Source organism: Podarcis filfolensis (assembly GCF_964270895.1).
Source record: "Podarcis filfolensis genome assembly, chromosome: 1".
Classification (NCBI taxonomy): Eukaryota; Metazoa; Chordata; class Lepidosauria; order Squamata; family Lacertidae; genus Podarcis; species Podarcis filfolensis.
The window spans coordinates 80748767-80765309 of NC_139604.1; the positions used below are offsets into that span (position 1 = coordinate 80748767).

At 43.5% G+C, this 16543-nt stretch overlaps 1 protein-coding gene across 3 annotated transcripts in view; it reads left to right on the forward strand.

Annotated features, from left to right (window-relative positions):
* Positions 1 to 9722, forward strand: part of LDLRAD3 (low density lipoprotein receptor class A domain containing 3) — a 113713-nt gene extending 103991 nt beyond the window's left edge. For 2 of the 3 annotated variants that reach the window (XM_083602672.1, XM_083602673.1), the window contains 2 exons: positions 2523 to 2868; positions 5050 to 9722. In XM_083602672.1, coding sequence (XP_083458798.1) covers positions 2523 to 2868; positions 5050 to 5311 — 608 coding nt within the window. In that variant the 3' untranslated portion in view covers positions 5312 to 9722. The remainder of the gene's footprint in view (positions 1 to 2522; positions 2869 to 5049) is intronic. The other variant, XR_014545288.1, reaches the window with a different exon arrangement.
* Positions 9723 to 16543: the final 6821 nt, after the last annotated feature.

Consider the following 16543-nt stretch of genomic DNA (forward strand, 5'->3'; position numbering starts at 1 on the left):
TTCCACCTCCCTTCCATAATGAGTGAGAGAAGTCTGGTTTCCCTGTGTGGATCTGCCCTCCCTAGGGTTGCAAAAGGGTGGTGCAAATTGGGGAGGGCTATATTTAGTACCTGGGACAGGTGGGAGTACAAGAAGTGTTCCACCAGTTCTCCATTTTTCACCTCAACTCCAGTTATAGTGAACATCAACTGATAGCACCATATCATATGCCAATTATTCTTCTAACTGTTGTCCTAAGATATTTAGCTTTATTGTAATAATTTTACTCTCCACTACTTTTTAAATCTTCAACCCTGTGAAAGAAGCTGAGTTGAGATATGGTGATTTTCCAAAATCCTCCAGTGTGTTTCATAGTGGAAGGAGGATTTGATCCCACCTATTCCTAATACATATAACACTCAGTGCGCTGGTTTTCTTATGCACAATATACACACTGCCTGTCATATCATCACTCACAGCTGTCTGTTCTGACAGTGCCAGTCATTGCTGAACATCAAACTCAACCAGTGCGTGATCTGCCCTATCCTAATTGTTAGTGCTTGTCTATCCTAGGCATGGGAGCATTCGAGCTCCAGCAGCGAAGTAGCTATGGCACTCTCTTCTGCTTCCTTGGATCACAGCATCCAGGTAGAATTCATGCACCTCTGCTTGCCATCGTATTGGGTCAAGCTGGTTGCTGCAAAAGATGTCTGCTTAATAGTGTGGGCAAGTGCACGACTTAATTCCTTTTGCAAAATAGTAACTGATTTGCTGCTTTTTCTCAAATACAGTACTCGAGTTTCAGGGATTCAGCTGTTTTCATACCCCTGTTTCCAGAGATGTATATATGATGTAGTGGCTAGACTGGACAGAACTGGGAAGTATGTCCTGGGACAAAGCTCAAGAAATGCTAGTTTGCTGGAAATAAGTGACGATGCAGCACCCTAAAGATAGCAGCACTTGTGAATTCATCCCCCAGCCTTACAGGGCTTTAGTTGTGCAGCATTAGATGGCAGTCTAAAACCCTGTTCCATTTTATCTTTCCCCTTTTCCTCATCAAATTTAGCAGGTGGTGATGGGAGTATAAGCAATAAGCCCGGAGGCAACAATAGCAGAAACTGAGTTCTGCTGAGATGAGTGGTTGCCTCACATTGGTGCTTCTTTATTTTAATTTGCTTCAAGTTAAAAGAGGAGAATGTCACAATCAGGTAATCCTGAGTTCCTTAGGAAGGTTTTGACACAATATGCAGCAGGTTAAAAAACAACAACCAGTAATGAAATGCCACAGGGCCATTAGTGGCTCTTATTTCACATTTTTTCAAACAGACACACAAGAGAGCAGTGTGACTTACTGTATGTGTTCCCTAACCGTATTCTCTCATTTCTTTCTTAGCTAGCAAGGCAAGCACTATTTGAATAAATGTTTGGCTTTAAATAATTGAATACATTTAAAATCTGCTATCTTTCTTGACTGGGAATTTTTTGAAGTTGCCCTGGAATGTGCAGACTGCATTTAACAATGTAAGGAGTTGCTGTTTTGAAATTTAAAACAGACAGGGAGTGCAAATGTTGGCTTTAGGATATTTGGGCAAAGAGCTTTGTGTTGAATTCCAAGAAACCATTTTCATTCTTTACAAAACCATAGAAACGTTTGATGTTTAATACCAGCTGATATGTTAATCATTGGTATCATGTGGCCTGTTGCTTACCAGCATCATAAAGGGCTTTAACAAAATAAATTGGTAGTCCGATTCTCCTATTGCCGCAACACAATATTGTGCTAAGCAAAAGGTTCATTTAATATTTTATGATGGTTTCATTTTCTTTAAGAGGTGTTTGGTTTTGCTAAGAAACAATTAATGATGTGTATCTTCTTTATGTTTGTTTCAGGTTTGCAATGAAACTGTTTTAAGATAAGAGAGATGGCACAGCATGGTCAAAATCAATGGCTAACGGAATTGTAAATAGTCGCACACCTGATTGCCTGTAGCACAGAAAATTCACCTCCAGGCAATTAGGCTGGGAAGCTATACAAAAGTTTTCTCTTCTTTCTGCACACAGATAAGCTGGGGGGGGGGAGTGGACAGCTGGTAATTTTTGTGGGCTTGTCAGTTGGATTAGCATTGCACTGGGGTTTAGGCAAGACGTATTCTGTTTTAAGGCTTACCACATGGAAACGGGACGTGACTTTTTCCATTCAGCTGTTTACTAAAAAGTTAAATCATAAGTGCTGATACAAGGCTAAATAAATCTTCTTGTCTTTCCTGTTGACTTTTCTTTCCCTTCACAGCCATGGAGCACATCTGCACAAAGCAGAAACATCTGAGGCAGGCAAAAGGAAATGTGCAATTTCAGTCAGCTGGTCTCCACTTTGGGTGCATATGTTTTTGATAAGCTCATTTTCCACACTTCCTCAAGGAGGAGGAAAACTTGGTGGGAAGCCAGCCAGCGGTACATTACCAGAGAATATAGCTAGGGAACAGAAGTGCTGCTTCTCTTCCACAGGGACTAATTTTCTCTTTCTCCTTTCCTCTCCCTTGCAGAAGCTGGCAGCGACCAGAATTATGTGACCTCAGAGCCTCAGCTGATCTTCTATCCCAGCATCACCTATGCAGTCATTGGCAGCTCTGCCATTTTTGTGCTGGTAGTGGCCCTCCTCGCCTTGGTTTTGCACCACCAGCGAAAGCGCAACAACCTCATGACGCTTCCTGTACATCGACTGCAGCACCCTGTCCTCCTCTCCCGGCTGGTTGTCCTCGACCACCCACACCAGTGCAGTGTCACCTACAATGTCAACAACGGGGTCCAATACATGTCCAACCAGGCCTACCACAGGCCACCAGACCTGGACTCCCCACCATCCTATTCAGAAGCTGTCCTAGACCAAAGGTATGTGCACTAAGCATGCGTCCCAGCACTAGTCCAGTATAGAATAGTTGTCGCTTGTAAACTCTGTGGCACCATCACTTCTGTGTATCGCAGGCATAGGGAACATAGAGTGTTGCTGAACTAGAACTCCCATCTTTCGGGAGCTGCAGTTCAGCAACATCCGGAGAGCCAAAGTTCCTCACAACTGGGATATAGTGCTATTTCTACAAACAATACTTCACTTTTATAGAATACATTGAGAAAGACTGTTTTCTCATAATAGTGGAGTTGTGCATTGTTGTTGTTTTAACCAAGGAAGTCGTAGGCACTTTTGATGGAAATGGGGAGTGCAGAACTTTCAAAGCACTAAGTATTTTTTTAAAATGTGCATAATGGCAGGCCATTGTTGCCAGAGGTTGTGGGGAGGGAGGCAGACTCCACTTTTTCTTCCTGTTCACCATTTTTCCTTTAAGGTGCTACACAAGCACTTTTTCACTCAAATGGTACAGTATGGGAGTGTTCAACCTTTAAAGAATAAATAATTCAAAACAAAATTAAACTTTCAAAAGGTTGCGCACAAGGAAGGGGGCAGGGAATTGTCATTCACCATTAATGGCATCGCTAAGTGCCATGGGGTTCTTGAAACCTTGTTCTGAAGCGCACTCACAGTCGCAATTCCCACATGTGGGAGAGGAAATTGCATTTCTCCGACACAAATGCTTAGGTTTGTGCCTTAGGAGAATGCATCATCTCTGTGTGGAAGTGCTACCTTGAGAGAAGACATCTGGAGCCTCTGAAAGCGATAGTACACAAAGCTCATTTATTGTGCAAGGAAGGAAAAAAGAAAGAAAACTCACTTTGTAAAAGACTTTGCCTGTAGGATTCTTTGTTCATGGTTAATTGTGTTGACTAACAGTTAATTAGTGACTTCATGTATTTATTTTGAAATTTGCCTTGGATTTCCCAGATTTTAAAATGTAGCTCTTGAAACTTGCTGGCATGCCGGCTGCATCATCAGACCCTGATCCAATAAAAACATTATCTGCCCACAGTCTGTTGTGGGAGATATGTGGCTACAACAGTGCTTTGTAGGAATAGGAAGCCAATTCGTTCATTTCTTGGCTTTACTACCATGGCCGTCATGGCTTCAGTAGTGATTGTGGTGATTGGTGGCAGCAGGCAGCAGCTTTGTAATGTTGATAGATTTCCAGCATGCCTTGAACTTAGGCCAGCAGTCCAGTTCTTCTTCATTGCTGTCCTGGGGCTAGGAAAAATGGCCGGAATCATGTAGAATGAAATGTTCTGTAGCCCAATATCAGCTTGTGCATTTCATTTACCATTTTCATATAGGGGGATGGGGAACAGGAGAATGAAGGTCCTAAATATTCCTTGCCACATATATGCCAAGCATTATTCATGTTGGAGTGCTTACAAAACTACATTTATATAGGACTGGCTATCCTCTCTTGTTATGCTACAGAGTAAGTAAACCCAGCGCTCTCACTCTCTCTCCCTCCCCCCCCCCATTGGACAGATGGTACTTAAGAGCACTTTGAATGCTGATTCAGCCATCTGTCTTGCACCCCATTTTTCTGGCAGGGTCCACTTTTAAAAAACATATTAAAATGTATTCATTTAAACTTTTAATTTTTCATTTTACAAAATATTTTTTTTTAAGATTTGCAAAATCATTCCATGGATGGGACAGATTAAAGTCTTAATGTCACAGGAGTCAGTCAATCTGTGCTGTGCATAGCCAGAACCAAGTTTTCCTGCATGGAAAACAGTTTGCATATAAACAAATACACATCTGGCTTGCCAACTAAGATAATATATGTATGTAGCTAGGTATCCTTTCTCCAGTACATATAAGGTTAATGTGCTTGGTATACAGTGGTACCTTGGTTCTCAAACTTAATCCATTCCAGAAGTACGTTTGACTTCCAAAATGTTCAGAAACCAAGGCATGGCTTCTAATTGGTTCAGGCACCCGGGAAACAATAGCCGACAGCCGCATCGGACATTTGGCTTCCGAAAAACGTTTGAAAACTGGAACACTTGCTTCCAAGTTTTCGGTGTTTGGGAACCAAGGTGTTTGAGTACCAAGTCATTTGAGAACCAAGGTACCACTGAAGCAACAATCAGATACTTCATGTTCTCTTTGTACCTTTAGTAATTTGCCGTCTCATTTATACCTTGCAGCAGACCACCGTGGTTTGATCTTCCTCCACCTCCTTATTCCTCAGAATCAGAATCACAGAGTCACATAGAACTCCCTCCATATCGCTCTCGGACTGGGAGCGTGGCAAGCACAGATGCTACAGGGGCAAGAAGTCCAGGGACTGTGGACAGTAGTCGGACGAGAAGCACCGCTGCCAGTGGGGACTCTCGCGGCGCACCATGTGAAATTACAGCTGAGCAGAGTGACTCTCTGATCAATTCAGATTCTGTCAGAGTGCTGTAAACAGTAAGGTTCTTATGGATCGACTGCTTGGGCTTGGACTGGACCTAAGAAGTCCAGGGTCACTTGGACTTCTTCTACACAATGACTGCAGTGTATTAGGGAGATTCTGTAGCGCATTCCACACTGAAAGAAACCAGGGCTTTGCAAACACCGTTAACAGCTTTGCCTCATGGGAATGTGAATGACACCAGTGGCCTCAGCCACGTTAAGTCTCCAATGTTTTGTTTTGAGCTTGTGGGAACAGTTCTGGAATTTCAGTTCAGATTTAACTTTGACTTTCTGTAACACAAGGTATTTCAAGGGTATTGACTATGTGCATGTGTCGAAATCTAATATAATATATGCACATGTGCCTAGATCTATACCTACATTTCAAAACATCTCTATGTGTTTTTTCTTTATTTTTTTTAAAATGTGTATTTATGTCTTGTAAGTATGTATGTAATATACAAAACTTGCATTATGCAAGTATTGATCTGTGTTGCTGGGGGCTACTGGAATCACCACAAGGGGGCGGGGAGGGGAATCCAAGCCTGAAGAGGAAGCAGAACTGCTATAACAGCCCAACATACCTACGCTACATTCAGTTTGACTTGCTTACTTTGTGCTGGAATACGGAACCCAATTTTGAGGTCAGCTTTATGTCCATGTTTTGATGGTTAGGTGTCAAAATAGCCAGTCTGCAGACTCATCTAGTAGTCACAGAGTACTTTATGTCAGCCTTTTCCCCAGTGCTTAAGACTCTTAAGAAGTTTCTCTTTCAGGGTTTTGTAGCGATAATTACTGTGTCTTGGGATTTCAGCTTCCTATCCAGAGTGGGAATGGTTTGACTAGGCATAGGCAAACTCGCCCTCCATATGTTTTGGGACTACAACTTCCATTATCCCCAGCTAACAGGACCAGTGGTCAGGGATGATGGGAGTTGTAGTCCCAAAATATCTGGAGGGCAGAGTTTGCCTGTGCCTGGGCTTGACCATTTGGAGGTTCCTTTTGAGTCCCCTGTTCTGATAGATATATGAATGTCTGACCTCGTCTCAAGATTTTAGGGTGTTTCAGGCTACATGTGTGCCAAAATTAATCTTTCTGGTTGTGGTTAGAGGCATGCTTTATTTCCCATTTTAAGAGAGTGAAGTGACATTTTCCTCTCTCTTTCACCCCCTTTCCCTTTTTTATCATTTGAAGTGCCTTGGAATATGCAGGTACCAAATTTCAGAGCTGTAGCTCATCAGGAAATAACTTTGATACTCTATGAATTACAACTGTTTTGATACAGGGGAAAAAGAAATCACATTCACTCTTTGGTGTTTGCTGGATGAAATTATGATTCACACTCTATACAGCAAGCTTCATTTGCTACATTCGCACCAGCATTTTCAGGCATAAACGCAAAGTGGAGGGCATGTTAGCTCTTTTCTTTACCTGCTTGCAGACATTCAACTGTCCTGTACAGCACATACCGCTGCAAACACCAGTGTACACATAACACTCACATTGCTGCATGGTCTTTAAAATGATCAGTACTTGGGCATCATTCAGCCCCTGAAATCAAGATATTGTGTTTATAGGCTTTAATTGGCTGCAGTGTCTCCTCTTTTACCCAATGCATTTCTTTAGGCTGTACATTTGTGTTGAAATATTTAGTTTTGGACTTCTAAAATAAATACTTTTTTTAATTGTATGTTTGCATCCCTCCCTCCCTCCCCCCACAGGTCAAAATAAGAAAGGATTTTTTTTTTCCTTGGGAAACTAAAATAAAGAAAAAGAAGGAATAAGCCTGGATAGCTCAGTTGGTTAGAGTGTGGTGCTGATAACGCCAAGGTTGCAGGTTTGATCCCTGTATGGGACAGCTGTATATTCCTGCCTTGCAGGGGGTTGGACTAGATCCCGCCAGATGTTTTTGGCCTACAACTCCCATGATCCCTAGCTAGCAGGACCAGTGGTCAGGGATGGTGGGAACTGTAGTCTCAAAACATCTGGAGGGCCGAGGTTGAGGAAGCTTGGACTAGATGATCCTCAGGGTCTCTTTCAACTCTACCATATTATGATTCTAGGTATAAATAGGGCAGTATAGGAGTATAGTGTGCTTTTCCAGCTCACTGCAAGGAACAGCTTGGGAACAGGACAAATACACTAGCATGTCTCGGAACCGTGCACATTTGGTAGATGTTAAAATTTCCTTCAAAGGCAGCCTTATTTTCATATTCATATATCTTAAAATTATGCCCTCTATTGTGGTAACACTAAACCCCTGAAGGGGCTATAAATTTTGAAGAGTGTTGAGAATTTGAATGTTTCATAACTGAATTTAACACAAAATGAGGTTTTAAACCTTATTTTAAATAGTAATGCATAAATAGTACATTTCCCCCCTGCAGTGCATTAGCTAAGATTCTTCCCAAAGTTATTTACATAAGCCAGGATCCAAAGAGCTACTTTAGCACCTAAGGGCTTGGGCATTCCTTGTATAGTTTTCTTTTATTTTCTTACTGTCTGCTATTCATTCTCACATATTTGTCCCTTCAGTTTGACATGGCATAGGAGCAGCTCTTTAAAAAACACAAGCCTGAAGCCTCCATGACCACGAGGAACTTCAGATCCCAGTCAATAGTATTTGCCTAATACAGGGAAGGGGAACCTTTGACCCACCAGATTTATTTATTTTTGCTGGCTGGGTCTGATGGCACTTGGACTCCAGCAACATTTGAAAGGGTGCAGGTTCCACATCCCTAGTCTAATACATGTTCATTTCTGTCAGTGGAGCAGTGCATATTCCAGGAATAAAAGGTCACATTCTGGTGGTTATATTCCAAATAGGGATGCAATCCAGCAAAACATGGGTGAGCAGACTTAAGGTGTGCAGGATCTACTTTTCATTTTACTAAAACTCCCAAGATCCACGGGCACAAAAGACTTACACTCAGTGCTATTTTTCTAGAAAAAGAGGTGCCAGAACTCACCCCTTGTTCTCTTATAATGGCAATGGCATCCACCTGAGAGGTGCCGGAACTGAGTTGCAGCAAGTTCCAGCTGAAAAAAAGCCCTGCTTACACATAGAATTAAAGAATATGGTGCACCTGAGCACCTGCTGAGCCCAGGGACTTGTTTTGAGTCCCAGAACTGAGCTGATGAGTTCACAGTCCTTCCCTCCTTCACACAAAAATCCATTCCTGGTTATACCCCCACCCCCATATCCCTCATTTCAGCAGTCTTAATTTAATGGTGTGGAAGACTTTCTTGGCAATCAACCAATAGATACTGATCTACCTTCTGCCCACCTCTGATGTATATAACTGAAATGTATTTTGGTTCCCAGGAATAAAAATGGAGTATTTATTCATTTTATTTTATTTAACAATGCTTATATACCTCTTGATTGTAAGTCAATCCTCTAAGTGGTTTACAAGAAATAATCGCCAAATGAATAGTTCAAAACTTCACCAAAACTTTACCCTACAAGAAGCTTAATATTGGGCAGCAAAAATTAAAATGGCAATCAAGTTGCAGCTTCTGATTTTTAGCTGCGTGTTGCTTTTATTGCCTGTTACTAAAATATTGAGTTTGTCTCAAATCTGCGGAATTGCCCTCATTATTTTAATGATGAAACTGCTGCATGAGCAAGTCAGGCTTTGTCACTGAATGAACACCCACTGTTTTGCCGTGGCTTTAGCTTAATTAAACGAGATGGCAAACATATCTGAGCTGTACAGCTTCAAAATACAGGGGGAGCACACAAAACTCAATGCTCCCCCCCCCAAGAACATATTATACATAGAAAAAAATACAATGGAAGCTACAGCCCTTCTCTCTCACATTTAGGTTCCTTATGTGCACCCTCTGTATGTGTCCATTTGTATGGACGTCTTTTAAAATCTGAAAGGGACTTAAGTTCCATACAGCGGAAATAGGAAGCAGATTATTGATCAGTTTTGGGAAACTTGATGTGCAGACAGCCTTGTGCTATTTTCACTGTCAGATCATAGAGATTCGTGTTTATAAAAATGTTTCATTGATAGCCATTGGCTGTATTAGTTTTACATTAACTTTAAATTGTGATTTTCACAGGCTTTATAGAATTGTCTGTACATCACTTTGGGAGCAGTTGCTAAAAAGTGCCCTAGAAATCTTGCAAATAAAACAGATCTGGTACAGACATGCCCTAAGGCAGCTGAGCCTCCACTATCAGCCTCTGCATCTTACTCCTTGCCTCTTGAGAAGGTGCTTTCTCCATTATGCCCTCCCCGGTTACAAATTAAACTCTTTATATGATCATAGAGAGATATTGGCCGTGATTCGGCAGGTCTTGTAAGTTATATTCTTAGCAGAAACTCCGCATTTAGAGGGTTTCTTCGGTGCTCTGTTTCTTCTTTGTTGTAGTGGTCCTGAGAAACATTAAACTGCTTTTGAATACGTCTCCAGTTTTTCCCTCCTTTTTTAAAGATCTGAAGTTTGTGGGCAGAAGAGGCTATTATGATATTGTCAGGGAACTGCCATTGGAACTAGAGGAGGAGGCGAGGCTCCACAGCGATGCTGGAGAGGGGCCAAGCAGGGAGAGAGGCAGGTCTCCTGTTGGGGAAGAAAATCAGCGCAACACCAGGGATAGAGGGGGGCCAATGGGGGAAGCAGAGAGCAGGCTCCGGGACTCTGCACTGGACACCAGCGGGGAGAGCACAGGTCCTCCGCTACCCACGCCCTCCCTGCGCAGAAGACTTCCGCGCAGGGAGAGTAGGAGGAGACTGGGCGTCAAACAACTTTTATTTTGGAAAAGGTTTAAGAAACGCCCACTGACGGATTCTGCCAGCGACTGAACAGCCACGGAGTGGATGGCTGTCCAGCGAGAAATGGTTTAACCAGCCAACCTAGCCCAGAGCGGCGGCAACTTATGCACAAGCAACCCCTAAAGCCATTACAGATATATATATAAAACCCATAGCATATCTTCAGATACTGCTGCAGGCTGTGGCCAGCATATCATACATTTTAAAGGTTCTCCCAACTTTGGCTTAGACTTAGACTTTGGTAGTCTCAGAAGTAGGACGCGGGTGGCACTGTGGGTTAAACCACAGAGCCTAGGACTTGCTGACCAGAAGGTCAGTGGTTCGAATCCCCGCAACTGGGTGAGTTCCCGTTGCTCGGTTCCTGCTCCTGCCAAACTAGCAGTTCGAAAGCACACAGTGCAAGTAGATAAATAGGTACCACTCCGGTGGGAAGGTAAATGGCATTTCCGTGCGCTGCTCTGGTTCGCCAGAAGAGGCTTAGTCATGCTGGCCACATGACCCGGTAGCTGTACGCCGGCTGCCTTGGCCAATAAAGCGAGATGAGCGCCACAACTCCAGAGTCATCCGTGACTGGACCTAATGATCAGGGGCCCTTTACCTTTTCCTAGCCTCAGAAGTGCCCAGCTCAGTAATGGCAATTCATTTAATCCTTTTGCCTTTGAAGAATGTAGTCTAACAAAACAAAATCCAGGTCCCTTACGCCTTGCTTGAGAAGGTGCCATAGCAGCAGTGTGACTGAGAAGGTGGGATGTTTATCCAGTTAAAAAGAGCATTGCATCTTTTCAACTGGAATTACGGCACTAAACCTGTATGGTCTCTAAACTCAATTTGTACTCTGAACTTTTAAAAACTGAATTGTATCTAAGTATATAATGCCGTTGCATTCAGGGTGCAGCTGGGCATAAAAGAGATGGCTGTGGACAGAGGTAACTTCCTTCCTTAGCCGAAACCACCACACAGCACCCTTCAGAAACTATAGTTCCCAGGATTCGGGGGTGTGCTTAAAAATGTGTGGTGTGTGCACAATCTTGAGCAGGGGTTAGCAACCTTTTTCAGCTGTGGGCCGGTCCACCATCCCTCAGAGCATGTGGTGGGCCGGACTATATTTTTTGGGGGGAAATGAACAAATTCCTATGCCCCACAAATAACCCAGAGATGCATTTTAAATAAAAGGACACATTCTACTTATGTAAAAACTGTCGGGAATTCAAGCCCATATCAGGAGAAACTGGCAACAACCCCATGCACCCGGCTTGATTCCCTGTTGACCTCCCTGGCAACATTCCCAGCAAGCGCAGGCAAGGTCTTGATAGGCGATTCTTCTCAAACGTGAGAAGAACACCCCCCCACTTTCCTGCCCCCTGGCAGGGGAAAGAGATAGACAGAAACGTATTTACATGCTTTTATTTCTGTCTTTGCAACCTTACAAAAAACATGACTGCTCTCTTCAAACTCCAGCAGTGTAGTGACAAACACTTCCTGTACTTCCTGGACAGGAACAAACGGAAGAGCTCATATTACACTCTGAGCTAATTCCGGTGCTTCGCACTGTGAATTGACTGTCCCTCTGTTTCCCACGGACAGTCCCAACATTCCCATCATGCTTACTTTTCAAGCTAGCACTTTGCAGCTGCATTGCTTCAATATCGTAACACCCTGATTCCCGGACCATCCGCGGGCCAGATTGAGAAGGCGATTGGGCCGCATCCGGCCCATGGGCCTTAGGTTGCCTATCCCTGGTCTTGAGTCTCTTCCATTGCCCTTCCACAAGAGTCCTGGTACTTAAAGGAAGCAGCACACCAGGAAACATCCACTCTCAAATGTAACATTCAACGTGTACTGCAAGCTGCCAGCTACACAGTTTTGGTTCAGGCCTCCTTTTCAAGGAATGCAAATTCAGGGTGCATTCAGTCCTCCCTACAAAACTCATATTGCAGCCCAGAGTTTCACTAGCTACGTTTGATTGGTGTCTTGGCAGCTTAAGTGAAAATGCTGAGAATTTTATCCCCTGAACCCTTTTATTTTCCATTCTCTCCATCCCATGGAGACCGCCCCCCCTCCCATTTAAATCGGCTTGGTTTTCTTTTTCACTTTGCTCTCCCAGTTTTATATAAGAAACAAAGTAGGAAGTTGGAGATTTAAAACCCATGCCTGGCTAATGTTACCTGCCAAAAACTGGAAATGTTTCAAATTATAGTCTGGTTTGTTGTCACTTTTGTCAGCTCATTATATAGCTTGGACCATTTTTGCAATATTGGAAGGTCAGCAGCAGCAGCTTGGCTGAGTTCTGATGTATACTTTGTACATTTAACATGTTCTTTTGGGGTTGTTATTGTTCAGCATCATTAAATATCTTTAAAATGTTGATCTTTCTTAAAGCTGTTTGTGAGTGGGTAAAGGAAATTAATCTAAGTTAGCTGCAAAATGCAGAGAAGTCGCCTTCATTTTGCTTTCCAGTTTTCTGAGTCTCACGTTATTGTCACAAAGGCAGCCTGAAGCCGCGTGTTCTTTTGCCTTTATTAGCTCTCAGCCTTGCCCCCTGATGGCCCCTGTCAGATGCAGGACTTCATTATGTGCAACGAAACTCCTTTAATTGTCTCTTTCATCATACGCTGTACATAAGGGCAAGAAATGTTTTTAATCAAAACTTCTGCAGTGAAATAATTTGGGGAGGAAACATCTTGATGGAAAGGAAAGTTCAGAAATAATAAGGCTTTTGTTGTTTGCTTGATTGCACAGTAATGGCTCCGAGTTCCAGTTTTGCTGACTTGTCTGCAAATGCTCCTCTTTTTTTTCCTTTCTCCTGGTGAGTTATAACTTAGCAGAAGCTAATATTCGCTGGCGTGTTTGGAGCTTTTAAACCTGGTCTGAAATGCCATTTTCCAGCGTTGCTTTACATTTGCAGGTAGCAGAAGGGAAAGGGGACATTTCAGCAATTTTGAGGGGTGGGGACCGCCACCAAGCTTCTGAAACGAAGCAACATCGTGATGTAAAAAACATCCAGCTTAATGGGGCGTGGTGGATGGCAACACACTGCGAGATGGAGTTTTAGCACCACAAGAACACATGCAAAAAACAACACCCTTCCCATCACTCCTAAGCTAAGCCTTGAAAATCTCAAGCAGTCTTCCTGGTCCCCTAGAAGCTTACCAAAATGGTGCTTCACTTGTACAGCCTGCAAATAAGAACATAAGAAGAGCCAGAAGGATTAGGCCATTGACCCCTCTAGCCCCACAACCTGTTCTCACAGCAACCAACCAGGTGCCTTTGAGAAACTAGCAAGCAGGATTTGAGCACGCCTCCTGCAGTTTTCAGCCACTGGTATTCAGAAGCATTTCTGTCTCCAACCTGTGGAGGTAGAGCATAGCCACCGTAGGTAGTAGCTGCAAAAGTCAGGTAGCATTTTTATTTTATTTTTTTGTCTCGGGTGATCTATTTACATAAGAACATGGGAAATTGCCTTAGACCATCGGTCCATTTAGCTCTGAATTGTCTACACTGGCTGACTACAATACTTCCCTGATTTGTGCAAATTTCCTCCAATTTTGACAACTCATGGAGATGTGGGAAAATAAGTACAGTGGTACCTCGGATTACGAACGCTTCAGGTTACAGACACCTGTACCTTGGGTACAGAAATAGTACCTCGGGTTAAGAACTTTGCTTCAGGATGAGAACAGAATTCGTGTGGTGGCAGCATGGCAGCAGCAGGAGGCCTCATTAGCTTAAGTGGTACCTCAGGTTAAGAATGGTTTCAGGTTAAGAACGGACCTCCAGAACGAATTAAGTTCTTAACCCGAGGTACCACTGTATGCAGAAATGTTTTCAAACATGAGCTACAGAGTTCAGCATCATTTCTCTCCCTCATCCCAGGTTAGGATGCCTCGGATTTCTGGACCTAGGTAACATGTTCCCTTCTTCTTTCCTCTGCAACCTGCTTAATGGCAGAGCTGGTCCTGGTTGGCCAGAAACCAGTTCCTGAAGCTAGCTATGTGATGTGAAATGGCAGGGGGTGGAGAGATGATCCCCCTGTGATCTCTGGTAATATACCTGGCTGGCTTTTTTGCAATATAGCTTGGAGTATTGCAGACATCTCTCTTTTCATGGAGAAACTATTTGATGCTATACCATCAACTAGGGTTCCTAATACTGCTGAATATGTAACTGTTTGACCTGTGCTGATAACATAATAAAATGGGAGAGTGCCAGACGTTTGGGTGAGTCTCACTTGATGATTCAGTTTTGACATTTGCAAATTATATATTTCACTTTTGCTTTTTTAAGTTGCGATGGTTACATTCCATGTGATAAGCTCAGCATTGTATACCGATGAGCTATTCAAGTTACGTCTAGAAAGCTGCTCCCAATCAATATAATATTTCAGGCTAGATTACCTGTCATTCAAAAGTGCTGAATGTCCCACAAGCTTTGATGTGCTGGATTCTCTGGAAAGATGGTTTATTGATTGCCAGTAAATCAAGGGAATGCTTTCGCAGGGAAAATTTAAAGCCCTTTATTAAATATCGCTTTTAAAATCAAAGGCGAGGATTATTTTATTTTTAAATTGCGTACGCTTATTCATCAACAATACCAGAGGAAGTAATAATCCATTTAACAACAGAACACAGACCAAGGTACAGTTATATACCGGTAGCTTTACCAAAGTGCCCCAAAGAGACTTGAATGGTCCACTTTTAAGAAGGGGGGGGGGGAGCACTGTGGCATTTGTGTCACTTGAGTGATGTTAGAATGCATGAAGACAGATTGCATACTTTCCCCTTTAACCTTTTTACTCATTCAAACAGAGCCGGGAGAGACTTCCTTCCAGAAACCCTGGAGAACGACTGCCACTCAAAGTGGACACACTGAGGTGGATGGACCAATGGTCTGGCAGTATAAGGCAGCTTCCTATTTTTCTAAACTAAATTCTAAATCACGTAGATTTTTTTGTATACTTTTAAAAATTCTGCTTTCTCCTTTCGTTAAGGCTAGATCTTTGTTTTGGTTTTGTTTAATGTTTAAGGTGTCATCTTTTTAGCCCCATGTGAAGAGCCTCACAATGCTCTTTGTGTTTCAGTGGTATCATCCAAATTTGGTGGCAAGTGTTCAGATATTATTTCATTGTCTGAGAGTTTATGCAATCAGTAATATTTTTACTAGGTTGTGGCACTTATATCAAGCAGGGAGGCTGCATATTACATATTCCCCCTGGAATCGAGATTAAGGGCCACCTTCCGAACGATAATCTTGGTCATTTGATTGTCCTTTTTACCCATTGTTGTCTCTCTTTTTTTGTATATATTGCTTGTTTTATGTTGCTATGGCCGTTGGCTAATTCGAATAAAGTTTATCTTATCTATTGAGTTCCCCCTGGAAACAAACTCCCTGGACTTCAAACAAACAAACCTGTCAGGGGGAAATGTCAAACCCAGTCTTCTCTGATGTGTTTTTCCAGTGCACATAAGTTTGAATCCAGACTTGGGTAGTCACTTACTAAGCAGTGCACCTCTTGGCTGGAAAAAGCCAGTCAGAGTTATCGGGAAGAGACTTTGGGGCCAGGGTTGGTGGGGCTGTTGAGGATCCATCTGCAGCCTGGTAGGGACTACCATATTTTTTGTTCCATAGGGCGCACCGGACTATAGGGCATCGGACTACAGGGCGCACCTAGTTTTTAGGGGGGGAAATAAAGGGGGAAAAATATTTTTCCCCCCCCAGCCCCAAAGAGCAACGAAGCCAAGACAGCGAGTGGGATCCATCCTGCTGGCTGTCTTGGCTTCCTCTTTAGCCGTGCACAACCTCTCCAGCCGGATGAGGCTGCGCGCGGCTTTAGCCCGAGCTTCCCCCGACACCAGCCCCCAGAACAGGTCCGGGAGCGGCGGCAAGGTTGCGTGCAGCCTTGCTGCTGCTCCCAAAGCTTGTGGGGGTGGGGGTGCACTCTGAAGGCTTGCGGATAGCTGCCTGAAGCCCAGGGAGCACAGCGGGAGTTGGCGCTGCGCTCCCTGGCTTCAGGCTGCTATCCGCAAGCCTTCGGAGTGCGGCGGGAACTCCTCCTGCACTCCGAAGGCTTGTGGATAGCTGCCTGAAGCCTGGAGAGTGAGAGGGGTCGGTGCACACCGACCCCTCTCGCCCTCCAGGCTTCAGCAAAAGCAACGCAAAGCCTCCAGAGCACAGAGGGAGCGCTCCCTATGCGCTTCGGAGGCTTCCCGTTGCTATCGCTGAAGCCAAGGAGACTGCATTCGCTACATAGGATGCACACACATTTCCCCTTCATTTTTGGAGGGGAAAAAGTGCGTCCTATAGAGCGAAAAATACGGTAGTTTGGCTATTTAGCAGGCAGGGCAGCTTGGAACAGACGGAACTGATGCAGACATAAATCTCAACCTCAGTCATGTAGGGCTGTTTGACTATTTCATACAACTTGAAAGTAAAAGCAGAGAAGATGGTCCAATGCCAAATG